This window comes from Falco cherrug, chromosome 2 (assembly GCF_023634085.1).
Source record: "Falco cherrug isolate bFalChe1 chromosome 2, bFalChe1.pri, whole genome shotgun sequence".
NCBI lineage: Eukaryota > Metazoa > Chordata > Aves > Falconiformes > Falconidae > Falco > Falco cherrug.
Genome location: NC_073698.1, coordinates 19,979,345 through 20,006,213, shown reverse-complemented (window position 1 = coordinate 20,006,213; position 26,869 = coordinate 19,979,345). Strand labels below are relative to the sequence as shown.

Here is a 26,869-nt window from a genome sequence, read left to right as displayed (position 1 = left end):
GATTTGAGTGCAAGGGTAAGAAGGAGTGGCAGAGGAAAGATGAGCACCACAGAGACAAGCTAATGTTTAAGCCACAGCTGATGGCAACTTCTTATCTTTCAAGCGTAACATTGAGTTGCCTATACTAGAGGTTTCTACCTCTTCTTCCTGAGCACAAAGATCAGTTAAGCCATTGACTTTTACAAAATATTTTAATGGGATTATTTTTATTCTAGGAAGTAGAGACTTTAAGGGCAGAAGACCTTAGCTAGAAATCGTTTATCATTTGGGACCTTATATTCTAAACAAGTGCAAACACACACATTTTTCACCCAAAGCCTGAGCAAATGTACTGTTGTTGTTGCAGTTGTGTTGTAAGTTTTCTTTGGAAATCAGGTTAAGAGAATCAGAAAACATTTATTTAGGTTGATGTGCATGTGTGCAAAACAGAGAATGCTGTTTTGGGCAGGGATTTTTGAACCCAAAGTAACTTGTTTCCTCAGCAACTGTATTCCTTGGAAACAGAAAACTTTCCAAAATAGGTCTTTCAGCTGACAAATATTTGCAGGTCCATGAAAGCCTGCGAGTTTGCAGGGCACTGCTGCAGCATTTCAATCAGAAACTACTGGCTCTTCCTTCATTTGGCCAGTAATTCCTTATTGATTACCAGGAGAAAAGGCCTGGGTTTTTTCTGTCCTAAGGCCCTTTTGAATACCTGGATTTGACAAGACGGAAATACAACCTTGTTATCTTAAGCAGATACGCATTTGCTCTGAAAAAAAACCACGCAGGTGCTGTTATCTTGATTTCCCCTCCCCTCACGCTCTCCCCCTACAACCACAAACCAGCCCCTGGGCGGCGACCGCCCCCAGGAGGGACCCAAGCCCTCCTGGCGGCCACTCTTCCAGGCTTAGCTTTTATTTTGGCTGTTTCCCCCTCACGTTCAAAGCCCCGACCTCCACACAGCCCCCTCCCCAGGGCACGGCAGCGGGAATGGGCGTCCGGCCCCGCCCCGGGTTTCCCGCCGCCCCCGCGGGCGGCCTGAGGAGCCGGGCGCGGGCAGAGGCGGGCGAGGGGCGGGTTAAAAGCGGCTGCAGGTGAACGGGGAGGGACCTTAAAGCTGCGGGGCGGCGAGGCTGGGGCTGGCCGCGCCTCAGGCACCGCCGGACCCGCGCTGAGCCCGCCACTCGGGGTGCCTAGTCCCGAGAGCTCCCGGCGGGGCTGATCTCCCCTGCAGCTGCGGGTGCTGCTGAGGCAGGTGAGGGGCGCGGTGGGGGAGGCGAACCGGCAGCTCCTCAGGTGGCGGGAGCGGCCGTTCCCGCGCGTCCTTCATGAGGAGAGGGCCCGCTGGCGGAAGGGGCGGGGGGCGCTGCGCGGCGGGGCAGGCCGAGCCCGCTGTTCCCCGCTGTAGCTGCAGCCACCGCTACACTTGTTGCACTCCATTACGGGGCCGGGGCCCACCGCGGCGGAGCCGGGAACCGTGGCGGCGCTGCCCGCCGCGGGGAGGGAGCGGGGGCCGCCCGCGAAGGCGGGCCGGGGCCGGTGGCGGGGCGCAGCGCCAGCCCCGCGCCATCTGGGAGCTCTCGGCTCTGCTTCCTGAGCTTCAGCGTGAAGGGGGTGCCTGAACACTGCGACTGGTTTTGGTTGGGAATACTCTTGTGTCTTAACTACGCGTTTAACATCTAACAGTTTCTTCTTTTTTTTTCTTTTTTTTTCTAATTCACCTTCTACTAGCAGCTCTTTGTAAGCACGTTATGTGAAGTACCTGACTGGCTAAAACACCAAGCAAAATAAGGGCTTCTGAAACTACAGGTAATTTGTGACACGCCTAGTGATGTTAAGAGAGCTGCATGACGGTAAACAGCTTGCATCAGTAAAACTGACAGGTCCTGTGAGTGTCTGATCACGCACTGGAAACATTCCTCAGAATTACAGGGGGAATAGAAAATGAGAGGTGTGAGTCAGAAATAAATGTATTTCGGAGTATCAGGGCTGGATAAGATCGCACAAGGAATGAGTACTCAAGCCCTTAAATAAAAGCAAGGGATGTGCTGGAGTATGGGCAGGAGTGCTTGCTGAGCTAGCAGCAGTAGCTGGTATCTGACACTTTCTGTGGCATGCTGGGCATGGCTGGTTTTCCCATCATTGAGTTTTTTCTAGATTGGATGTTACTCTTGCAGTCTCTTCTGTTGGGAGGATCTCTCTTTTCCCCCCAGTAGAAGAATTTCTTTTTCTTTTCTTTTGCTCCATTACTTTTTACTGTGTAGCTTGGAAATACCCTTAAGAGAACAAGCAAAGGGTTGAAAGAAGGAAGTGGCCTTTTGTCTTAAGAATGCTCTTCTAACCTAGTTTTTTGTGACTTTGATTAGTGGCTGTGGCCTGTGTGAAATAGTATGAGGGCTTGGGCCCAGATCCTGTTTGGGATTACTGTGATGTACGTGTGTGCACTGAGTCGAGAGCAGAATAAAATATATTTTCATCCTTGATTTTGTTAAAAATCTTTCACTTTTTAAAGAAGTTTTATGTGGTTTCTAGTATCTCTTGTTCTCCACTGTTCAGCCTGGATACCCTGCTTGCCACATACTTAAACTGGAAGAGCCCCAGTGGAAAAGCAGGAGGCAGAAGAATGCGCATGTGTTTGTGTTAGGTTTAGCTTAGAGGAAAAAAGGCAATGGAGGGCCAAGCCTCAGTCTGGAAGAAGGCGGTACCTCCATGTGTTGACTGTGTTGCGATGTAATTTTCTAGGTGGGATTTCTAACAGGTTTGCAGAACCATGAGGTTATACCTCTACTGCATGTTTCTGGGAGACTTCAGTCCCCAGAACTGTCAGTCTCATAGTTGGTAGAAGGTTTATGCATCATAGAGCTTAAAAACGGAACAGTAAAGTCATAAACTGAAATATTTCTCTGGAGGTATTAATTCTGCCCTGACAGGGCTAGTTCTCTCAACTTTCTGAAGCTTGGGCCTGACTGTTTTGCTGTTTGCATCCCAGGTAGATTACTTGGGCAACCTCATTTATTTTGTGCAGAAAGTAATTGTACAGTGAAAAAGATTTAGCAGACTATCTCAGTAGCTGGAAAGTTAGCAGGACTTTGAGATGTGTGTATGAGTTCTTAATAACAGTCATTGCATAAGCTCATTTGGTGCCTGTGAGTAAAGAGGATTCTTTGTGTTGCTCGTGAACAGCTCCAGTGAAATCGGTAGTCCCAGAAACTGCATGAAACAAGAGCATGGGCCAAATCTTTGCTTTTTCTTTTGATGTTTTACCTTGTTCTGTTCCTCACTGCTTTTGTTTTTTAATGATGACTGATGAGTTATCTGAAAGGAGAACTGTGACTCTCGCCTGGCTACACACCAGTTTGTCTAAGGAAAAGCTTGAAGTGATGATATATGAGAAGAGATAATGTGCTGTCAGAACAAGGAATGTGGAAAAATAGAAACGCATCTCCTGTTAGGTGATAAAAGAAAGCTGAAAACTAATTCTATTCCTTATCTCGTACAAATGTTTCTTCCTGTAATAGATACTTTTGTAAAAAAGGAAAAAATTGTTTTTTGTCTTTACTTTTGACTTAAAAAAATTATAACAAAATACACACTAAAGGAAAAGCTGCACTGCAGTATAAAATCTTAGTGTTTATAAATGTATCAACATTTATAAATTAATTAGCATTTCCAAAAAGGTGCAAGTTCTGTGTGTGTTTGAAAGAGATAGTGACTTGCCAGTTCTGTGGGAAATGTTACATTGAAGTGGGAGTGGGCAGATTTGTAGAGGGGATGTAGATGTTTTCCTAGGTCTAGGCGAGGGGAAGTAGGAATTAACAGGTTAAGAAAAAAAAGAAATACATTAAAATTTTATAACAAAGGTTGCTATTTTCATGACTGGGAGCAGGGCATAGTATATATAAAACTATTTAAAATATGGGAAGAAGGCCACTTGCATCAGTGAAAACATAGGGCTCACAAATCTGGCTTTCTTTCAAAGAGAGAAATCTAAAGCACACTTTGAAGGAAAGATTTATAGGGGGGAAAATGGCTGAGAGGGGCCAAATTCTAGTAGGACTTGTGCGGTCTTGTTATGCCCTCAAGTGTGACTGGCACTTCTGATTTCCTGTTCTCCATAAGTGGAGTGAATTTTGTGCAGAGATGTTCTGGTGGATGGCAATCCTCTGGTTACAATTGCAGGCTAGTGAAGTAGCTATGGGTATTTCCAAATATGCCTGGAAAATGACTTAAAACTCATGTAGGGGCATGAATATGGGACAGTCATAAGGGGGGTCATAGTGGGTGGAACTGAACCCTTAATGCTGTTGAATTGAACTAGAACACTTTTTTTTTTAACGTTTAACTAAATATATATTGGGTCTCAATCTGTTGTGTTAAGGGCTGTCTCTGGGTTTCACACCAGGTTTAATTAGAGTAAAGAATGCCCTCTGTTTTCATGAACTTGAGTAGAAGAAAAGTACAATGCTTGCAGTGTTCAGATCTGCAACTGTCAGAGGTTTCCTGTTCCTCATTAGTCTTTGCCTGTTCTTGTGTCAAATCAGATATACTGTAATCTCTCTGTCATAGCTTTTCTGTTATCCAGTTTCCACTCTGATCTGGAGATAGGTGTTCAGAACAAAGTTTAAGAGCTACTAGAGAGAACTGCACATGCTTTTGTGATTGTTAGACTGCTCTTTTGATCTTTATTCAACTTTTTAGGAAAGAAGTTGTTGATATTTCAGAGTGTTCCAGCTGCATGCTTCTTGAAGTTCTTAATATACTGCTGTAAAATGAAAATAGCTGGAAGCTGTCTGTAATAGTGAAATTAAAGGATTTTGGTTGCCAAAGTCTAAGTTCAAAGCTGCATCTTCTTACAGTTTGAACTCTGCATTAAAGATACACCAGTGTAGGGAGCTGTATTCTTTTTCAGGTAGCAGGAATATTCTAGAAAACTGAATTCAAGCTCTGTACTTCTGACTTTGAACTGATACTTGTCTGTCTTGGTCCACTGATAACAAAGTATGAGTCTGTGAAGCCTGTAATTGTAGTGGAGCATTTCAGAACAGCCCTGTGAGATGGTGAGATTTTGTTATCCCCACTTTAATGTCTGGGAAACTGAGGCATGGGGCAGACTGATAAATTAGCTAGGAAGTCTGAGAGAGTTAGCACGTAATTGCTGTAGCCTGTATGCCAGCCTTTCTTGGTGAAATAAAAGGATGCTGTCTTTGGAAGGCATTAACCTGTATTTATTAGAAGCTTCCTTGGTGCAGTCTTGGCAATGCTGCTGTTCTTGTGGTACAGCACTAAAACTAACTCGGCAATGGGAATAATAAAATCTACATGCTAGCAATTAAGCACTTGCTGTTTTGCTTAGCCATAAACTAGACCCCAGGTTGACAGCATGAGGTGTGCCAATAGAAAGCTGCTGAAATCCAGATATGTATTTTTCAAATCTGGATATGAAAGCACATATACAGCTCTAAGACACCTTGATGCTGGTTATCAGCCCTTATATGAGCTAGTGTTCCCAGTGTAACTTTAGATCAAGACCTGAAGGGAGGGCTGTATTGGCAGTGCCTCTTCTTGAATGGGACTTATAGATGTTCCTATAGCATAAGTAAATATTGTTATACTTGTTAATGACTACTTTATTTGCTTGATAATATCCTATAGCAGCAAGCACAATGCTGTGTACGTGAAAGGAACTTCTGTTGTTTTTACCTTCGCTGTATTCTAGTTGTGGTTTGCTGAAGCTGTGGATTTAACCATTGACTAATGATTTCCCAGTGTAACAGTCTCTCACTGAGTGAAAAAAGTGTCTGTTAATGATCTGTACTCGTAAACACAGGAGCTTAATGATAATTGTCCTCAGTGGTGTGAATTGCAGGGATTTGCACTGGGTGTATGCACTGTGCTGTGATTGCAGTTTAATGTAGGCTTATGGGAGCTAGCTTTGAAGTAGAAGGCTGTCTAGCCATGGCAGCGCAGAGCTCAAACAACTGCCTAGAAGCTGGAGAACTACAGAAACGGTTAAGCTGTTGTTCTTCCCTTGCTGCTGCCTAGCCTAGTGAAAAAAACAAAACAACAAACAAAACAAAAGCCCAAACCAAAAAAACTGCTTATGTGCCTCTCTACGTGTGTGTGGTCATATAGAACAATTTTCCTTGTAGCTCACCTTTCAGTGGAGTATGGTGATCTTTTATGATAGTTTATAACTCCTACTGTAACAGCCGTATACTATCGAGATCCTCTGATTGTTTAAATTCAACAAGAAGGTTCAGCTGGTAGCATAAGAGACCTATGCCAATTGCAACTTTTTTTTTAATGTAATGCTTTAAGATAATACACTGCCATGATAAAATGGGTTCTAAATGCTGTTTCTCAGTCTTGTTGACTTCAGTTATCTTCTGTCTTTCCCAGCTTCTTCCTTTATAACCAGTCTCTATCCTCATTCCTACTTTACTTTTTTTCACAAAATATTCACATAAGCTTTGATGTCTTTAACTTATTCTTGTACTGTGCAGTACTTCTGAGATGAGCACAGCAGGTAAGTTACTTCTGTAGGCATTTAGCTGGATTTGCTCACATAGAAATAGAATCTGGACTGGCTCTATGAAAACAAGCGTTACTACCCATTAAAAGGAAGTAGCTTTCCTGCTTTCTTCTCCTTTGGTCAGCAAGACAGTTAATATTCTACTTGCTAGTAAAAAGGTCTTAAGAGTAAGTATTTGGAAGAAAGATAACCTATGATCATGGGTCAACATCCTAGCTTTTGAGTAAGTTAGGAGTAAATGAGCCATCACATGAGTACAGATAGCCCAAACTTGATGTTTAGCTGGAGTTATCTGCACTGACAGCTTAATAGTGTGAAGGACCATACTAAACTTAAATTCTGCTTGGGTCGCTGCATCTGTTTTATTGGAGAGAGGTGGGCGCTTCAGCAGTCCCTGAATTACCTTCGTTAGAGCTCCTAAATTGCATTCATGAGAGCTGTTTAAAGCCAGCTAGTAGGAAACATTGGTGCCAAAGTATTTGGATGGAATTCAGGCTGCCTGAATATGATCCTACAGTCTTAATTGTGCCACCTTTCAGTGAGAAGATTGTGAGACTTTAGTGGTATCTGATCAGTGCCTGTATCACTCTGGAGTATCCCAGAAGTCATATGACTTTCCACCAGCATAAAAATGAGCCTGAGAGGCCACGAGGGTACAGGCAGAAGGGGCAAAGGCTGATGACTACCTTGGCAAGCAGCAGGAAGAATATGGGATGGTGGCAGGAAGAGCTGAAGAGATAGTTGGAGTATTTGGAAAGGTAGGTGGGAATGGGGAAGAGGGCAGGGTTTGGGCAGGTACAGAAGACAAAGGCACTTCTGGAAAGGACAGGAAAAGTTGCTAGGAGGTGCAGGGTGAGAGGCTGCTTCTGCAAAGTGTGGTGGCTTCTACATTGATCCACATACAGACATGCTTTTGCTAGAATTGAAGCACTGTGTTTTGGCTTAGCAAGCACAGTATACTCTCAAAGGAGATGGAGCAAATCAGATTAAGAGTAGTTTCATGATGTATTGTCCTTGGCAATAAAGCTTTGCCAGCCCCTCTTCCCCACCGACTACTTGTTCTTACCTGTGCTTTGCAATTTGCAGCCTGTTTTTTTTAAATGAAGTTGTACTTCTCAGATGCCTTGTGGGTCTGTGCTGTAAAGCAGATTGAATTGGGTTGGTTTTAAAGGAAAAAAAACCCAACCAAACAACAAAATATATTAGTACTGGGAATAACTTGAACAAGCCACCTGGTTTATAATGCACTCCCACAAAGTTGCAGGGAGATGGAGAACTGCAGTGTGACCTCAGGAGCAAACAATGATGGGAAGCATCTTGAGCTATGCCACTGAAGACAAGGTGCCCTTTAACTACACCCTGAGGCATTCATATTTTGAATCCCCTTCTGCACAGGGCGATAAGGAGTGATTGCATGTGGAAACAAATGCTTGTGAAGTTGTGGTAACAGGAAGGCGGCAGTATTGGTATACAGCAGGAGGTGAAGCTAAGAAACGGGGCTTATGAGGAGGGGATACACGGGTTCCACTTCTCAGCCTTTCACACTGTAAGGAGGTGGCTGACAGGCATGAAGAAGGAACAATGACTGAGGGAATGAAATGCAAGGTGTCTGGTGGAATTAAAGGATGTGTGAATGTTTTTTGTAATACCAGTTTACATGGTGCCAAGTCTTCTACAGGATTGATTTTTTCAGATGTGCAGAAGTATTTCTACTCATTCTTAGTTGTAGTGTCACTTTAAGTACTGTAATTGCAATGTGTGTGTAATGGTGTTTTTATTACTGTTCTCTGTTACTAATAAGGTTGTGACTATTCTGTTTAACGTACAGTGATCTCTAAAGCAAATCCTGAAAGAAAGGCTGGTCTGATTGATGAAAAATCAGAAGGGGGGTAGGGGGTGGAAGGGGATGGAAACAAATATTTGGAAATCTGGCTGGTATGTTTTGTAAGTACCTCTGGTATTAAGAGTCTATCTGTTTTCAGACAGATACAGAGGTAATATAGCACACAAAGTCTGCACCCTGAAGGAGGCTCTGGAATGGTTCTCTAATCCAAAAGAAAATCTTGCCCCCTCCTCTCCTTGGCTTTATTTCCTGATGTATAACCCCACATAGTCAACCAGCATGATCTGAGGGAAATGTAGTTTATGGAACCAGTGAAGGTACCTTACACTTTCACTCCAGTAACTCAAAAAAAAAAAAAAGACAAAAAACCCCAAAAAAACAAACCCCCAACTTTGCATATAACTAAAACAAGAATTTCAGATAATTAATGTCCTCATTTTCTCTGAATAGTTGTGTACTTCAATGATCTGTATTATTGTGACTTACTGACTATATATATAAACTGCTGTAAACCAGAAAGGTTTTGACATTACTCAGAATCGCAGCGTGACACAGAAGACAACTGCAAAGAAATGTCTTCATTTTCTTCCTTGTGCAATGTGACCTAGCTCAGAGTTATGAAAATCATAAAAGTTCTGTCACATGATGGATATGATGGCCTCTGCGCCGGTGGTTGCTCTTCTACCTAGAAACCTTGAAAATGTGGTTTTACTGCCCTGTGCTGTAAATGCCGAAGAAAGATCATCTCTGAGATGCAAACAACTTGACAAAGTTGAGAAATAAAAACCTTCATGAGGAATTTCAGAACAAAGATCTGTGAGCACTTTTAGAGGGTCCTGGCTGATAGGGATGAGAAATGCTGGCTTCTTGAATTCAGAATAGCTTGCAAACTAACTTTGTGTAAGTCCATCTGAAGCAGAGGGGTGGGGGGAGGTGGGCTGAAATTCCTCTGAATGCCATCTGTAAAAGGCTGTTTGTGGAAGCTGCGCAAACCCAGGCAACTGTGGTGTTCCTGGGGAGGTATGTGGTATATCCATTACAGTCGTAGTACGTTGAAACTCACCTACTGGAAACTGTATGCTTCTCCTGAAGTCTCAGCTGCTGCAGGTATGTCTGAACTATTTAAGTGTTGACTTCAGCACTCTCCCAGCCTCTGAAATGTCTCCCCTATTCTAGGAGTAATGCAGTCTGTGTTACAGGGAAGGGGGGAGGGAAATCATCTGACAGGCATTGACGAGGGAGTCTTTGTCTAATTACTCTAGTGTCTCTGTAGCTGGTGGAGAGAAATGCAATTTTGGGATGAATCTTTAAGCACTGATTTTAAACATCCAACTCGGAGATGGAGAATGACAGAGGCTTCACCTTCATTGCCTCAAGCTATTCTGGAATTTGCTTCAACTGACAATATAGATCCCTACAGCCACATTTTTTAAAATTGTGAATGCAGGTTATCCAGACCTGCTCATGGAAGGTTCTTCAAAGTCTGTCTGTTGCTGGAATGTTCTCATGAAAATGTTATTTACACTCTAAAGCTAAGGATGGGCCAACTTGGCTTAATTTATATAGGAATTCTAGCTGTCCCAACACTTCATTTATTTATTTTTAACATAACACCTACCTTACTTTTGGCTGATGTCATCTAATTTTGTTACTGTTATCAAAATACTAGAAGTTGTAGCTTTTAATTTAAGGCTGTTTTCATCAGTTTCCCCATCTGCTTTTCCTACTTAATGTGGCTAATAGTTTTCAGTTGGCAAATGCACCTAGGAGCCGAGTGAAAGTGATACCATGTGTGTAAATAACAAAATATTACCTCCTGATATGTGATTAGATTATTATTTATGACAGCTTGTAGGTAAGCCCACTGTGTTGCCAAAATGTAACCACAGCCAATGGATGTGTTGCAGTTATGTGATACTGCCTTTATTTTATACCGTGTGCCTGATGGTCTTTGTTTTCTGTTGTGATTAATCTTAGTTTTCTTTGTCTTCTCTTAGGTCAGAGGATTAAAGCAAGACAATGGACTGGGGAGCTCTGCATACCATTTTAGGAGGCGTAAATAAACACTCCACCAGTATTGGGAAGATATGGCTCACAGTCCTGTTCATCTTCCGTATCATGATCCTGGTTGTGGCTGCAGAGAGAGTCTGGGGAGATGAACAGGATGACTTCATCTGCAACACTCTGCAACCTGGTTGCAAGAATGTTTGCTACGATCACTTTTTCCCCATCTCTCATATTAGACTCTGGGCCCTGCAGCTGATCTTTGTTTCCACACCTGCGTTGCTGGTGGCCATGCATGTAGCTTACAGGAGGCATGAGAAGAAAAGGCAGTTCAGAAAGGGAGACCAGAAATGTGAATACAAGGACATTGAAGAAATCAGAAAACAGAGGTTTCGTATTGAGGGCTCCTTGTGGTGGACATACACTAGCAGCATCTTCTTCAGACTGGTCTTTGAAGCGGTCTTCATGTATGCGTTTTATTTCATGTACGATGGGTTCAGAATGCCTCGGTTAATGAAGTGTAATGCTTGGCCCTGCCCCAACACAGTAGACTGCTTTGTTTCTCGACCTACTGAAAAGACGGTGTTTACTATTTTCATGATTGCTGTGTCCAGCATTTGCATTCTTTTAAATGTGGCTGAGTTATGCTACTTACTGACAAAATTTTTCCTCAGAAGGTCTAAAAAAGCTGGAAATTCAAAACATCATCCCAACCATGAGAATAAGGAAGAAACCAAACAAAATGAAATGAACGAGTTAATATCTGATAGCTGTCAGAACACAGTTATAGGATTTTCAAGTAGCTAAGGTGGTGTAAATGCTGGTGTTCGCTCTTTTTGGAGTGAATGTTCTGTTTAAAGGCTGCAAGTGAAATTTGTTATATAAAACAATTTCAGTTGGGTGAGACTGATACATAGTGTCAGGTGTCAAGTATGCACATGTCTGAAAAAATCAGGGCAGCCTAAACATGTGAAAATGGCATGAGGTTTAAATAGGAAATGGTATCTTCCTATGAGTACCCTTACAAACTGACTATGACAAGTGGGAAACCCACTAATACCTTCATGCTGACAACAGCTGCTGAAAACTACATGCAACAGCGATAAAAACAAAATTCTTTCCAAGCTAGATATTCTAGTATTACAAGATGTTTTGTAATAGTGATAGTTTTTACTTGTGAACTGACAATTAAAATATTTTTTCTAAAGTCTAAGATTCCATGTGACTTAAGGTGTTATAGTACACAACTGACTGTATATTGTTTCTTCACCAGGCATATGCAGATGAACCCTGTAATACCGTATCCATAGGGAGGAGATGGCGATAGGCTACTTCTCTACAGCTTTGCAAGCGCTGCTTGAGTCTGGACAGGTGGCTTGGGACACTTGCATACACACTGTGGGCTGTAGGGAAGTTGTGTGAAAGCCTACCATGTGTAGCACGGCTGACTGAGGTAGCTAGGTCCCAAGTGCAAAGTCATGCCTAAAGCCAGCATGACAATATAGGTACAGTCTGAGTAGACATGCTATAAACATCTAGCAGACCTGGTAATCTTATTGCTCTTTTAATTGCATACTGCCACTTCTATAGCAACTTACACAACTTTATGTAAATGTTTATTTCTCTGATGTACTAGCTGTATTTGTTTCTTTATGCTATATCACATCATGGAACTTTTTTGGTTTTGATTTGTTTGCTTTTATTGTGGTAGACTGGTGCTGTTACAAAACTAGGGGCTCTTTGGTTTGAAGGACATGGAGAAGTACCACTGGAAACAGAACAAGTCTTCTGAATAAAAGGCAAATACTTTAACCTTTCTCAGTGAAGTGAGAGTCTATCTGTGAATGCTAGTGAGGTCTTAAGCAAGGCAAATGCTTATGACAAATTGTTTTCAAGCAGGGACTGTATGTCCAATGTGCACATAGCCCGTACACAGCCCTCGTTCCCAGCCAGAGCACCTATGCCCTAGTTCTGTTGTCCATACTCTGATGGAGGTACGCACATAACTCTTGAGGGCACGGGGGTGTGTGTCTGGGGGAGGGGTTGAAAGCCAGGGATCCTGAAAGTCAGAGGCGGGTGTAGTACAAAGCCTTAGTTACAGTGTCTTGTGTGTGTTTCCTATTTTGGATCACTTCTCACCGTGATAAAAATGTCACGGACATGCTGACCTCATCAAACTTGCTCTTTCTTTTTTCACGCTGGTCCAGATGGATTAGCCTCATTGTTTTTTGTATCGTGGAGCTGTTTCAAGGGGTATAACAAAGCGCAGGTAGCCCTAGGAAGAGAGATTACACTCGGCATGGTTTTCTTTCTGCTGTTGTGTCACACTTTTTTTGTAGCAGGTGTGAGCACAGCTTTGTGTGTGTCCGTGCTGTAAGTGGGTTTGGGCTGGTTGGTTGGCTTATGTGTGACCAGCAGAACCCTAACAGGGTACAGGCACCCGCAACAGGAGAGAGAAAATACCCAGAGTCAGCTCTGTCCCTGTGTGAGGGCCTAAGCTGAGCCCTGTCATTTATCTATTCTCTTCCACTGGCAAACTCCTGATTTTTCCTGCCTTCACAGCACATTTTCTTTTTTAATTGCTGTTGTGAAAAGAAATCACTGCTAGTCTTCCGAACGTATCTACCAGCAAGCTCGAGGAAAAAATACACACAAAACTGTATATTAGTGTGCGTGTGGTGTTCTCTCTGCAGACTGAAAATACAAGCAGAAGTGAAAAGAGCTATAAAAGTTTGCCTTTGTAGGCGATGTTTGGGGTGGCCTCGTCACGGCTTCCACTCCAGGCTCCACGTCCCGCTTTGGCAATGGTTTAAATCTTTACTTAATGGAGCTGCTCCCTTAGGGTCAGGAAGGTGGGTGCTCAGGCTCTGCCTCACCAGATCACTTGCCAGTCTGCCCAGGGGCAAACACCGAGGGCTCAGGCCTTGTGCTGTGCAGGTCCCGGGGAGCGGAGACACAGCTGCTTCTGTTCCAGAGCTGTGTTTCACCCAGCAACTCAAGCTATGGACTTTCATCCAGGGCATGCTGCGAATCACATACTGCATAGGGAATACAAATGGAGATCAGTTAATGATTATGCCTGATCATGTCTCACCACTTCTAGTGATCAAATTAAAATAGCCCTACGCTGAATGTCAATAAACCTGGAAAACACCTTAAGGCAGATAGGTTTTCCTCACATGGAGGAGCGATAGTTTTTCTTGGTCTGTGATAGAAGTGTAGACCTGCTAAACCCCAACCGGGGATATGACAGTAGCTCTCTATATGGTATTTTCGTTTCCTTCTTACAAGTTTTCAACAGTGGTTTTTATTCCAGCAGTTGGATTTTTCTGGAAGGGCAGCTCCGTGTCTGTTGTTATTTGAAGCGTGGCTAGGTGGACGAAGCTTAAATGAAGAAATTGGGCTTATGTGGTCCTTTGTGCGTGGCCAAGCTGCAAATGGCTTTGGGTTGGTTGGATGTCTCCTACATGGTAGCAGGACCTGGTGAAGTGCAGCCAAGCAGCACTGTCCTGCTGCGGGGTGTCCTGGCAGCCAGATGGGTCAGGAACAAACGTGCCAGGCCCTGTCCCATCTGCGCCAAGGGCTGCTTGTAAATCAAAGAGCCGGAGCTTATCCAAGGCTTCACTAGTGTAAGTCATTGACTCAGCAGGGAAGACCGGTTGTGACTGAGACGTGTTTGGCTGGGTGGGATGTTTCTCATCACACCATGTGCAACCCTAATTACGGACACTGTCCTTTAGCTGAAACATCCTCTGACTTTTGTTAGTGCCACAGAAAAGGCCCTGGTTTTGAAACTGACGGTTTCAGTGCCCTCTTTAAATAGTTCCTTGTCTCCCGTTGTGCTGGCTGAAGTAGATGGCATCATGAGGAAATGGCAGCTTTCAGTGTCTTGTTTCTCTCAAGTCACCTTCCCACCCTGGACATCCTGTGGCCTGAGCAGGTGAGGCAGCTGTTTGGCTTTTCTTGGAACCAGACCTCCAGCATCTCCTCAGGCTGGCTGGGGCTGGCTGGGGCTGCTCTGAACCACAGAGCACACCCACTCCCAGCCCTTCTCAGTGCCTGCCTTTGCTCCTGCCCCATAGCCATGCCCCGAGGGAGAGGGTCTCCCCCACAGTCTCTGACCCACTGGTGACCGGCAGTTTGCACTACACTGGCACCACCATCACTCGGTGGTAGTTCAGCCAGTTCCTCTGATGGCAGCTGGTTTAATTGTCCCTGCCCATCCCTGCTGCATCTCCCCACCCTGTGATTTCCCCTTTGTTATGCCTGGGGCAGAAATTGCTTAAATTGGCTGCGATGCCAAATGATTAATCAGAGCCTCTGGAAAAGCTCTCCTACAAATTCCCCGTACCCCCTCCCCCCACCCCCCACCCCTCCCCGTCTTGCTTTCCAATCAAACAGGCAGGAGCCCTGACCAGGTACAGGCACAGCAGCAGCTGCCGGACTCTGCTGCCATTACACACAACAGCCCTTGTCTCCAGCCCCACTGCATGCCCTCCTCCAGCCCGCTCTCTTCCCAGCCCAGCCCCACTGCAACTTTGGCTTTGTTTTCCCATTGACCTAAGCCCTTCCCAGCTACCCTGCATTCCAAAGCTAAAAAAATGCAGATGAGACCAGTCACAAGATGGTCTGAACCTGCTCTCTCCTCCTTTTGCAGTTAGGCTGCCTACCCTGCCCCGTGTACTGCAGCCACGAGCTCTTCGCTGCCAGATCAGAGCGAGCTCAGCTCCCTCAGCCCCTCTGCCGAGCAGAGGTTCTGCTGGTGCATGCCCTGCTGTCCCAGTGCCTCACCCACCCTTGCCCTGCAATGGCGTGCTGGAAAGCACCGCAACAGCCCACATGAGGCAGACCTCTGCTCCCAAATGGTGGGTATGTTTTCCTATTACCAGTGTTATCTCTATTTCCCTTACTGAACCGAGACTTTATTACAATGCTCCTGAAATCTTATTTCATAGAATTACAGAACAGTTGGGGTTGGAAGGCACCTTTAAGGTCATCTAGTCCAACCCCCCTGCAATGAGCAAGGATGTCTTCAACTAGATCAGGTTGCTCAGAGCCCCATCCAGCCTGACCTTGAATGTTTCCATGGATGGGGCATCTACCAGCTCTCTGGCAACCTGTTCCCATGGTTCACCACCCTCATTGTAAAAAAAATTCTTCCTTGTATCTAGTGTAAATCTACCCTCTTTTAGTGTAAAACCATTACCCCTTGTCCTATTGCAACAGGCTCTACTAAAAATTTTGTCCCCATCTTTCTTATAAGCTCCCTTTAGGTACTGAAAGGCCACAACAAGGTCTCCCCAGAACCTTCTCCTCTCCAGGCTGAATCGCCACAAGTCCCCCAGTCTTTCTTCACCGGAGAGCTGCTCCAGATCATCTTTGTGGCCCTGCTCTGGAGCCACTCTAACAGGTTAATGTCCTTCTTACGCTGAGGGATCCAGAGCTGAATGCAATACTCCAGGTGGGGTCTCAGCAGAGCGGAGTAGAGGAGCAGAATCCCCTCCCTCGACCTGCTGGCCACACTTCATTTGATGCAGCCCAGGACACGGTTGGCTTTCTGGGCTCCAAGCACACATTGCCTGGTCACGTCCAGCTTTTCATCCACCGGTACCCCCAGGTCCTTCTCTGCAGAGCTGCTCTCAAGCCCTTCGTCCCCAGCCTGTGTTGATACCAGGGGTTGACCCCGCCCAGGTGCAGGACCCTGCACTTGGCCTGGTTGAACTTCATGAGGTTCACATGGGCCCACTTCTTGAGCTTGTGCAGGTCCCTCTAGATGACACCCCATTCCTCAGGTGTCTCAACTGCACCACTCAGCTTGGTGTTGTCTGCAGGCTTGCTGTGGGTGCACTCGATCCCACTGTCTATGTCATTGATGAAGATATTAAACAGTACTGGTCCCAATATGGACCCCTGAGGGACACCACTTGCCACCGATGTCCATCTGGATGTTGAGCTGTTGACCGCTATCCTCTGGATGTGACCATCCAACTGATTCCTCATCCACCGAACAGTCCATCCATCAAATCTGTATCTCTCCAATTTGGAGAGAAGGTTGTTGTGGGGAACCGTGTCCAAGGCCTCACAGAAGCCCAGGCATGACACCTGCAGCTCTTCCCTTGTCCACTGCTGCAGTCACTCCATCGTAGAAGGTCATGAAGTTGGTCAGGCAGGGCTTGCCCTTGGTGAAACCATGCTGGCTGTCTTGAATCACCTCCCTGTCCTCCATGTGCCTCAGCATAGCTTCTAGGGGGATCTGATCCATGATCTTCCCACGCACAGAGGTGAGGCTGACAGGTCAGTAGTTCCTGGGGCACTCCTTTCTACCCCTTTTAAAAATGGGTGCAACATCTGTTCTTCAGAAAGTAGCACACACTGCCTTGCTGGCACTTCCCATTACCACTGCGGTGATCATGGCGCAGCAAGATGAGGAGGTGCCCAGCGGCCAGCCTGGGAGAAGAGTGTGTTGTGTATATCTGAGTAATGACCACTCACAGCTCAACTTCTAGCTCATAGACTGTGTTTGCTGATTTGCAGCAAAAGGAGTAGATGGGGTCCTGGCTTAAGAGTGATCATGCTGTTTCTTGTCTTCGTTACCCCATGCTCACTGAACTGCTCTTGACAAGGCAGGAGGGCAGAGGGGCAGGCATCTGAGAGTTCTCTATGCACATTTTGGATTGTTTGGTTTGTGATCATCACAGACGAATTTCTACTGTGCTCTCAGAACATGGCTTCTGAAGCCAGAGGGACTGTTGGATCTGAGGTTCTACACCATACCAGCCACTGCTTTCCCCTCATGTGGGCAGAGACCATCTTCACCTCAGCAGACTCCCTTGTAAGGACTTTGCACAACTGACCACAGCGAGAGTACTACCCCTGCGGCAGCCTCCCCCCTGTCAGAGGCAGTGTGCCTCTCCCTGCACAGCCCTGTACTGTCAGGCTTGTATTTGTCAGGTTAGGCATGTGAAGGTGAATGCCCTGCTTTTCAGCTTCCACAGAAGCCCAAAATTGGCTAGCTTCACCAAAAAAGATGGGGGTGGGATGCAAATAACACTTCTGCAGTTTCCCACCTACTTGGCCCTGCACCCTTGGTGCTAGTTGTGGTGTATGACTGTTTCTTCAGCGTGCACGGACAGCTGGGTGCCTCAGGTGGGTTCCTCTGCACAGAACCACCCAATGCTTCATCTGACACACACAGAGCAATGGGCAGGTGGGTCCATGGGAGGAGAGGACAGGGAGAGGTTCTTGCAGAGCCCTGACTCAGCCATCAAGTCCTGGCAAGGGCCCTAGTCAGCACCCTGCTTCATCCCTGCCAAGAAGCACATGGACAGGAATGCCACTCCCTGTGTCTTGTCACCACCTGGCTACCACCCGCCTGCGCTGCTGGGTCACCCATGGGTGCCAGGATTTCTACTTCAGCCTCCCCCCACCCGTCAATGCTGTGAAAAACACGTTGGCACTTTCCACAGGCTTGCAGATACTTCAGGGCTGGATCCAAAGCTCCTCACTGTCACTCAGCAAATCCCTGTTGATTCCAGCAGGCTTGGGCCAGGCCCATAGTAAGGGTGTAACTCCTTAAAAGCACTGCTATACCACCCAGACACTTCCTGCACAGCCCTTTCGCAACAACAGGTCCCATTTCACACAGCAGCTATTACCTCCTCGCAGCAGATCTGCAAAACACATAAATAATTCCCCGTTCGGGCCATGCCCACCCACCACGGGCAGCAGCGCTGCCCCAGCGCCGTGCAGACCGAGGCGCCCATGCTGACAGGCGGTCACGCTCTCACAATCATTTGAGCTTTTTCCAGTGATTTGCTGGTGGCCACAGAAAAGGATTTTTTACTTAGAGAAGGAGGGGGAGAGCTCACTAAAATGATTTGGCTCTTAAGAAACCTAAGGGCCTTTTTTCTCCGCCGGCCTGGGCCTTGGGTAACTGTTCACCTGTGTGTGGAGCCTGGGGTGGCAAGGTCAGTAAAGCAGGAAGGTTTTACACCCTGATGGCTCCCAACCCACCAGGGCTCCCAATCTGTGGGAATTAGGCTATTTTTACTTCTTTTGGACCAGGAGCAGAGCTGGTTATGCTCTTAACTCTCCAGAGCGGCATGATGCAGCCTTTCCACATTATTAAAACTATAGTGGAATTCTGGACAATCTAATCTCTCCTGATATTACAACCTCCTTGTTATCTTTTATGTGATGCACTTCTCAGGGCAGGGACCCATCACAGTGATGTTTTGGGGACATCTGGGAAATTTAGGCAATTATTAAATAACAGTGACAACAACAATGACAACATCATACATAGCATGACAATTATCTCCAGAAAGAATGGGACTGTCTCATTTGTTGCTGCTTATGATATACGAAAAGCCTGGAAAGAAAAGCAATTGATGAACCCTGTGGCCCAGGTAAAATTCCCTGTGTGTCCCTGGAGCTGAAGTTCATGACAGTGAAACCCAGATCAACTCTTGCAGCTTTTAGCTGGACCTGGGTGACTCAGGAGGGAGAACTTAATCCTGTTATTAGGGCTGATGCCTTGAGTCTAATCAAAACATCTCCCAGGTAGGCACACAGTATGAGTTCAGTTGGGGATAATAAAAACCAGTTTAAAAGCATCCAACAGAGCTTTAATAGGCTACCTTAAAAAATTACACACTCATGGTTACAGTTTCTAGTTCCTTATCCAGTCAAAATTTAACTAATTCACCAGTCCCTGCAAAGTTTCCCAGTGCAGATAAGCCGTGAACAGCAAGCAGGAGCGCTCATGTCTTGCACACTGCAGGTGCCCACATGAGGCTGAACCTGGCTCTGACCCTGCGGTTCCTCAGTCAAGGGGAGGAATAATAATAATAGCTTGCATTAACACAGAATAAATGCAGCAAAAATTAGAGTTCCCAGAAAATGCTTTAATCTCTGGGCTGAAGATTCAGTTTTATTTTGGCATCCCTGAAAATTATTTATGTTTAAAGGGATGACATCCTGAAGATCATCTCTAAGCATGTGGAGGAAAAGAAGGTTATCAGGAACAGTCAATGTGGACTCATCAAGGGGAAATCATGCCTGACCAACCTGATGGCCTTCTGTGATGGAATGACTGGCTGGGTAGACAAGCGGAGGGCAGTGGATGTTCTCTATCTTGACCTCAGCAAGGCTTTTGACACTGCCTCCCATAATATCCTCATAGGTGAGCTCAGGAAGCATGGGCTACATGAGTGGACAGTGAGGTGGATTGAGAACTGGCCAAATGGCAGAGCTCAGAGAGTTGTGAACAACAGCACAGAGTCTCGCTGGAGGCCTGTAGCCAGCGGTGTTCCCCAGGGGTCAGTGCTAGGTCCAGTCCTGTTCAACTTATTCATCAATGACTTGGATGAAGGGACAGAGTTTGCCCTCAGCAAGGTGCTGATGATGCAGAACTGGGAGGAGTGGCTGATGCACCAGAAGGTTCTGCTGCCATTCAGCGAGACCTGGACAGGCTGGAGAGCTGGGTGGGGAGGAACCTCATGGAGTTCAACAAAGGCAAGTGTAGGGTCCTGCACCTCGGGGGGAACAATCCCATGTACCAGTACAGGCTGGGGCTGACCTGCTGGAGGGCAGCTCTGTGGAGAGGACCATGGGAGCAAGTTGCCCATGAGCCAGCAGTGTGCCCTTGTGGCCAAGAAGGCCAGTGGGATCCTGGGGGGCATCAGGAGGAGCGTGGCCAGCAGGTGGAGGGAGGTGATCCTCCCCTCTGCTCTGCCCTGGTAAGGCCCCGTCTGGAGTGCTGTGCCCAGTTCTGGGCTCCCCAGTTGAAGAGAGACAGGGAACTACTGGAGAGGGCCCAGCGGAGGGCTACAAAGATGAGGGGACTGGAGCATCTCCCTTATGGGGAAAGGCTGAGAGAGCTGGGCCTGGTTAGCCTGGGGAAGAGAATACCGGGAGGGGACTTTATCAATGTCTACAAATATCCTCAGGGTGGGTGTCAGGAGGACGGGACCAGGCTCTTTTTGGTGGTGCCCAGCAACAGGACAAGGGACAATGGGCACAAACAGCAACATGGGAAGTTCCATCTAAATATGAGGAAGAGCTGCTTTACCTTGAGGGTGACAGAGTGCTGGAAGAGGCTGGCCAGAGAGGCTGTGGAGTGTCCTTCTCTGGAGATATTCAAAACCCACTTGGACACCATCCTGTGCAACCTGCATAGGTGACCCTGCTTTAGCTGGGGGTTGGACTAGATGATCTCCAGAGGTCCCTTCCAACCCTGACCATTCTGTGATTCTATGATTTTTTCACCAGAAGAGGCTGATAGAAGACAAAATCATCAGATGATAAGAGAGAATTAGTTGAGATCAGAGAAGAATTAAGGCACTTTGGGGAAAGATCATTTTAGCAGTCATGCTATGGTACGTGGAAAATATAATGCACTTCAAGAAAAAATCTGAACACTTTATCCAACTCCCTGGTTTCCAGTAGCCCAAACTGCTTTAGGAGTGAGAGCTCGCTGGGCTGGCACTTTGGTCAGCTCTGCTTTATGCCCAAAGGTGATAAGAGAAAGAAGATGAAGATGTTCAGATGTATAAAGAAGGAAATTAATAATTAAATCTGTAATTATGTCACCCAATTGTGCTGGAAGATGGAGAGCAGGTTCAGCTGTTCATGAGGGGTCAGAGGCATGAAGGGTTTGCTCTCAAAGGCATTCGTGCTTTCTGGCACAGATCTGGAAGATGTGCCCACACCCAACAGAGGTGAGGGGTGACAGTCAGAGACACCTTCCTGTTTCTCGGTCACTGTAAGGAAAAAAGGGACATCAATAAGAGTAACTTTTTTAGTTATCACAGATATATGAAACCGATAACCTGGAACCATGCTGACTGTATGATATTTCACAGGAATTAGGGATGAAAGGGGAATACTGCATAACTCAGGTTTCCCTCCTCAGAGCCAAGGGGGATAACCTTGATCTCAAGATTATTTTTGTGTTTATCCACTGTTCATTGTGAAACATAAAGTCATGCTGAGGACTGATGGAGAGCCTGATCTGCTGAACTGCAGCCCACATTTTCTCCCTTTAGCATTTCCCCTCTTCTTCCCTACACAGAGGTGGGGTTGATGTGGGGAGGTGCCCTTTCTCTACCTGCCCCAGCCCCTCCAGAGACACTGAAAAAAGGAGCTGTGAGTCAACTTGTAGGTCACAGTGGAAAGCAGCTGGTGAATTTAAGTACCTGGAGGGCTGGGTGGCAGCTGAGTGGGGGTTTTCTTTATTGCAGCTCTGAACGTAGGTGTCTGACATTTATTTAAATCCCATTAAATACATAAATAGTCTCTTGGAACTCGTCCCAAAACCTGTCTAACCCCTTTATCACCGTGTAGGAACACCTTGATTAGCAATCAAAAGTTTTGGCAGTCAGACATTGTACCAGCTAGTCATGAACCCAAGGGAGCTCTTCAGACCTGCCACTGCTTCTGGAGACTGACCCAAAGGATGATACAGCTGCACATCCCCAGACCAAATGGTCTTGTGACATCACCTGGTTCACACATGATTCACTAGCTTAATTTACTCCTCAGCAACCTAACCCTCACTTTTGGGTTTTTTAACAGTTCTGGTATTATACAGCCTCCATCAGCAAAGAGCTGGGAGGCATTATCCAATTGACCACTGACAAATTAAACACTGAAGAATAACCACCTATTAAACATGATTAAAAAACCAGCAGCAAATGCATTCTTCCCTAATGGATCTGTTAGGGAGAAATGTTACTCTTTTCCACACACACAAACCAAACAAAAAAAGTAAATGTCAGAAATGAGAGGTCACACAGCCCAATCTGCAAATCTGAAGCAGAATCAAATTCACCTGAGTCATACCTGAGGTGTATTTGTCTGACATGGAATACTGGAAAGATAAGGGCTATCTGGTTTTGCTTGGGCTTTTTCTATAGCAGAAAGGCTGTTTGGATTAACTACATTAATTTTATATTTATCTTGATAAATTCCTGGAAAATGCCTGCGGTAGATATGCTTCAGTGAGTCTAAAGCTTGTATACATTATTTTGGCTTGATTTGCTAAGCCATCAGTGCTGCTAAACCAATTTGAACATTGGATAAACTCTCAGCACTAGCCAGGCCCAGCAACACTGTCAGCAAAAGCCTGGCTACATGTTATTTTCAGGATCAACTATCGCTTTTGGAGCGAAGCTTTTAAATTCTCAACTCCTGAAAACAAACCATGTGAAGAAGGTCACTTCTCCACTTGTGTGGACACACCTAACGTGATTCCTCAAGACACATTTCAGTGAGGCATCTCTGAGAGCTTTCCCCCTCAGGCCCTGGCACAGCTGCAAGGTGTCCTCGGGGGACCCTGTCCCTTCTGCAACACAACCCCCAAACCCATGGTCACGAAGAAGAAGCCACCAATAGACACTCTGGGTATGTCTGTCTCCCAACGGGGAGGAGACCCATACCTGTATTTCCTTTAGACTGCAGGGTTCAATCCCACATCTCTCCTTCAGTCCCACATCTCCATCAATCTCACATCTCTCCTTCCTGAGGCTGGCAGCTGGGTATGGAGGCGGGGAGGGAAGTGGGGACACTCTTCACTCCTGTGGGACACTGTGCAGAAGGACAGAGTATACAAGGCAGGTCCTGACTCACCTGGTGGTTAAGATTTCAGCTACAAATGTATAAGTCTACTTCTGAGTCATATTTGCAGCCTCTTATTCAGTGTTTAATGTAAAATGCATAAACAATCCTGGGAGCAGACACTCCAGAGCCTCCTTCCCTTTCCCATATGAGTCCTTTAGTCCTTAGGGAAAATTATCCCACAAATTATCTCGTTCCCTCCCCATATAATTTTGTACTGCTGATTTTTTTCCCCTCTGTGCAGCTGATTAAATTTTGTGGGAGAGGTGGAGTCCAACATCAGCCTGGGCTAACCTACAGCCTGGTGGTTATGGCATTGTGTGGGCTGTAGAAGATAGAGGTTTGAGTCCTCTCAGGTCAAGCAAAGCAAAAATCTGCAAATCTTGGGTGAGTTTGGGAAAACCTATGGATGTTTCTACATTAGCATTTTAACCAGAGACAGGAGCATGTTGCTGAAGTGAATTCCCTGATTACCTCCACTCCGGTGTTTTGATTCACACTAAGGAATCAGTCTGAGCCCCTTTTGGATTGAAAAATCTGGAAAACCCTCTCCTGGGGCACAGTCCCTATTCCCCAGCTGCCCTGGCAGATGGTCCACGGGCACTGGCCCAGTGCAAACCCTTTAGGCATGTACGTGGTGTGACTGCTGGATCCTTGCATCAGCTGCTTGCTCTTGCTGGGCTGCAGTGGTTGCCACCGTCTGTAGCCATTGCCTATGTCTGTAAATGTCATACTGCAACGTTGTGTGCTGTAATATAGTGTAATGTACTATAATGTAATGCAATGTATGCATAGCCAAAAGTTACTCTATAAATAAGGCAAGTGTGAAAAAAAAGAGGGTCCTTGATGCAGGAGGGTTCTGCATGTTACATGAAATCATCAGCACCAGCAGCTGCTCTTAGAAGAAAGCAAGCTGCTCAGCTTTTGGTAGGAAAAGCTGTGGGAGTGTCTTCCATGCCAAAGCAGCGGCTTCTGGGCTCCACATCCAAAGGGATGGTCTAACCTCAGGAGAGAAAGGTGAGAGTACACCACCCCACCACCCCCACACCACCCCTGCATCGGTACACAGCTCACAAGCCCTCCCTAGCTGTCCTGGCGTGCCGTATAGAAATGTAATGCTTACCAGAAAGTGCTGGTGGCCAGTAGCTTCTAGGGCTTATTGGAGACTGTTTAGGCAACTTCCCCCGTATCTTCCTTCTCTCTCTGGAATTTCAGGTTGTTTTATTGGAGCGCAAGTTGTTTTATTCCTGAAGCCAGGCTGTGGCCACAACTCTGTCATAGCACATATCAAATGAGCAAAAGGAAAAGGTAATTTAGTTTGTTTTAGTGATCCTGTTGTGATTTTCATATCAGCAGGCAGTGCCATTACACTAGTGGGTAGTGCTAGAAGTGTACTGAGTGTCATAGAAAAAAAAAAGAGGCAAATCCAATTAAGTGGGCCAACTGGAGCTGTGCATAGCTAAAAGGGCATGAAGAATCCTGGTTTTTATGCCAGCATTTTGTGTCTCTGAAGTTATAGACATGGATGTGTATTCTGCTGATTTACAGGCAAAATACCTGTTCCCAGCATGTACAATAGGCTACATGACAGTGCAACATGTCTTGACACAAGGAAGAATGACCTCATCTGAGATTGCAGGTTGCAGTTTGGAAATTAAGTGTTTCCACAGCAATTGCAATCCTTGGTGGGAACTGGAAACTCTGCACATTCTGATCTTGCCTATAATTTCCTTGTAGCTTCACTTACATGCCATCAATCAGAATAATTTCCAGTAGATTCTATCTCTTTTGAAATGATAGAAACTACTGCAACTGATTTATGAGCACCCTTGTCTGACACTCTACCCCAACAGTAAAATACCTAGCAGTAACACATCTTGTGTGGTTTAGGCCTGATTTAGTTTACATTTTTTTCCCACAAGCTAGACATGTGTAGAGTTGCTGTAAGGTTATTTTAATCTTATTTTTGTGTTGACCAAACAACACTCCCTGTACAACTCAGGCCACCAGCCAGCCTGTATCGTGCAAACACCAGCAGGGCCACTGTGCTCCCCACACCAGTCCTAAATGATGAGCCCCACTGTGAATGTCTGCTGGCAGTGTCTGGTCTCATTTTGGTTTTGAACCCCACAGCCTGTGGGTCACCAAGACCTGAAATTTGTCTCTCTTCCCCTCCTCTTGTATTTGCTCTAAAAGCCCAGCATACTTGGGAAACAGCTTTTTCCTGCTTTTTATTTTTGCAGAAAACCAGGCACAGCTACGTGCCTAGACAGTCCAACACCCAGTTTCCCTCTGCTGCCTTGACCAGGAAAGACATCTCAGTCCTTCATGGTGTCATACTGGTAAGGGGCTGCACACAGAGGTTGGGAGAAGAGAGAAATCAAGGTGTATGCAGCAGAGGGATTGCGAGCCAGGGCTACTACTGGGATTAGACAGAGCAGCATGGGACAAAAGTGAGTCTGCCAAGGGGGTTGGGAGTTACTCTGGGGGTCTCATGGAGGGCATCCTAGCACAGCTATGATCTCCCTCTTGGCAGCTGTGGACAGCCTGTGTGACACACCAGAGCGTATGTGACCATGCTGGAGAGCAGAGACATGGCGGGGTGCAGGACAGAGCTACGGGCAGGTGTGCCTGTGGGCTGAGCCAGGAGGTGGGGCTGGTAAAGAAGCCCCAGCTAACACAACACCGCATGCACTCAGTGTGGGGGGTTTGGGCATCTCCCCTTGAGGTTGCCCCAAATCCCTCCAATCTCCCTTTCAAAATGTTGCCCTTTTATGTAGTCAGATAACAAAGGAATATATATATATATTTTTCCCATAGTCAATTCATTCTGTCACCCACCGTTTACTCATAAAAACCTCAGTTTATACAGGAACCACTTAGCGTCAGGCACATTCTCGTGCTGAGAAAGAATCTCAAATAAAAGGGAGCAGCAAACTGTCAGAAATGTATATCTTAATAAAATAAATTATCTACTGACCCATTAAAACATGCCAGCAAGTCACCAAGTACCTGCTTAGCTGTAGCCCTTGACTTTTGGCAGTAGATAATGAGAGTACACAGGTAATGCAAACACTGCAAAAGACAGCAATTTTCTTGGATGTCCACCTTTCCCTGCCTGAAGCAAATCCTTCCATGGTGTGCTTGAATAAAGGGAATAACAGAGGCAGAAACATTTCTGATCCAAGGGGGTTCATTTTTTCTTCTCTTGGGGTGCTGGTTGAGAGCAATATTTCTTGTCTCTGCCTGGAGTTTTTGTAATCCTGGATGCATACATTGCTTAGGAACAATCTCAGTTGCATTTGTGAGGAGATGCTGTGTGAAAGATGTTCTTTGTCATTTCTTGGCATGATGGCTCTGTTTCTTCTATGTCTACAAGATCCCTTTCCCACAGGTCTCTGCAATGGGATCTGCTGGGACTTCTGCGATTAGCAGCATGATGACAAGCAAGGTGGAGAGACGCTGGTATCTGGAACATCACTTTCCCTGGGGCTCCACCACCCTTTGGAGCCAGAAATCAAGGATCCCTTCCTTATATTAATTTAGCAGTAATTACTGTTCCACTCCTGAATGTTCTTGTCCCTTTGGCTTGGTTCAAGTCCAGATGATTCAGTCTAAGTGTAGACTCGATAATGTCCTGAGTTCCTTTCCCTGGTTCTTCACAGTTCAAAGATACTCCAGCTGCACAGAGAAATCCTGGAGAGATCTTTCAGGGAGCAACCTGGCAGTTTGCAGCTTATCTTTTACTTTCAAAGCAGCCAATACAACTGTCTCCCCAAAGAGCTTGGAAGTCACTGTCTGGGTCAGGCTCAGGGAAAAGCCTTTCTTGGGAGTATTCTGCCCACCAGGGACTTCTTGGTCCTCAACAAAAAGAAACACAGAAGTAAGAC

General features: G+C 45.9%; 1 protein-coding gene across 5 annotated transcripts; it reads left to right on the top strand.

Annotated features, from left to right (window-relative positions):
* The first annotated feature begins 1,025 nt into the window (after positions 1-1,025).
* LOC102054475 (gap junction beta-6 protein) lies at positions 1,026-12,178 on the top strand. Of its 5 annotated transcripts, none has more exons than XM_055703067.1 (3): positions 1,026-1,233; positions 1,717-1,791; positions 10,355-12,178. In XM_055703067.1, exon 3 carries the CDS (start codon positions 10,377-10,379, stop codon positions 11,166-11,168), a length of 792 nt encoding a protein of 263 aa, XP_055559042.1. In that variant the 5' UTR covers positions 1,026-1,233; positions 1,717-1,791; positions 10,355-10,376; the 3' UTR covers positions 11,169-12,178. The 5 variants fall into 5 exon arrangements, with proteins under 5 accessions (XP_055559042.1, XP_055559043.1, XP_055559041.1 ...); XM_055703068.1 differs by having other exon boundaries at positions 1,714-1,791; XM_055703066.1 differs by having other exon boundaries at positions 1,026-1,237; positions 1,714-1,791.
* Positions 12,179-26,869: the final 14,691 nt, after the last annotated feature.

What these genes read in the sequence shown, in the direction of transcription:
- LOC102054475 (XM_055703067.1), top strand. Translation starts at nt 10,377, where the DNA reads ATGGACTGGGGAGCTCTGCATACCATTTTAGGAGGCGTAAATAAACAC.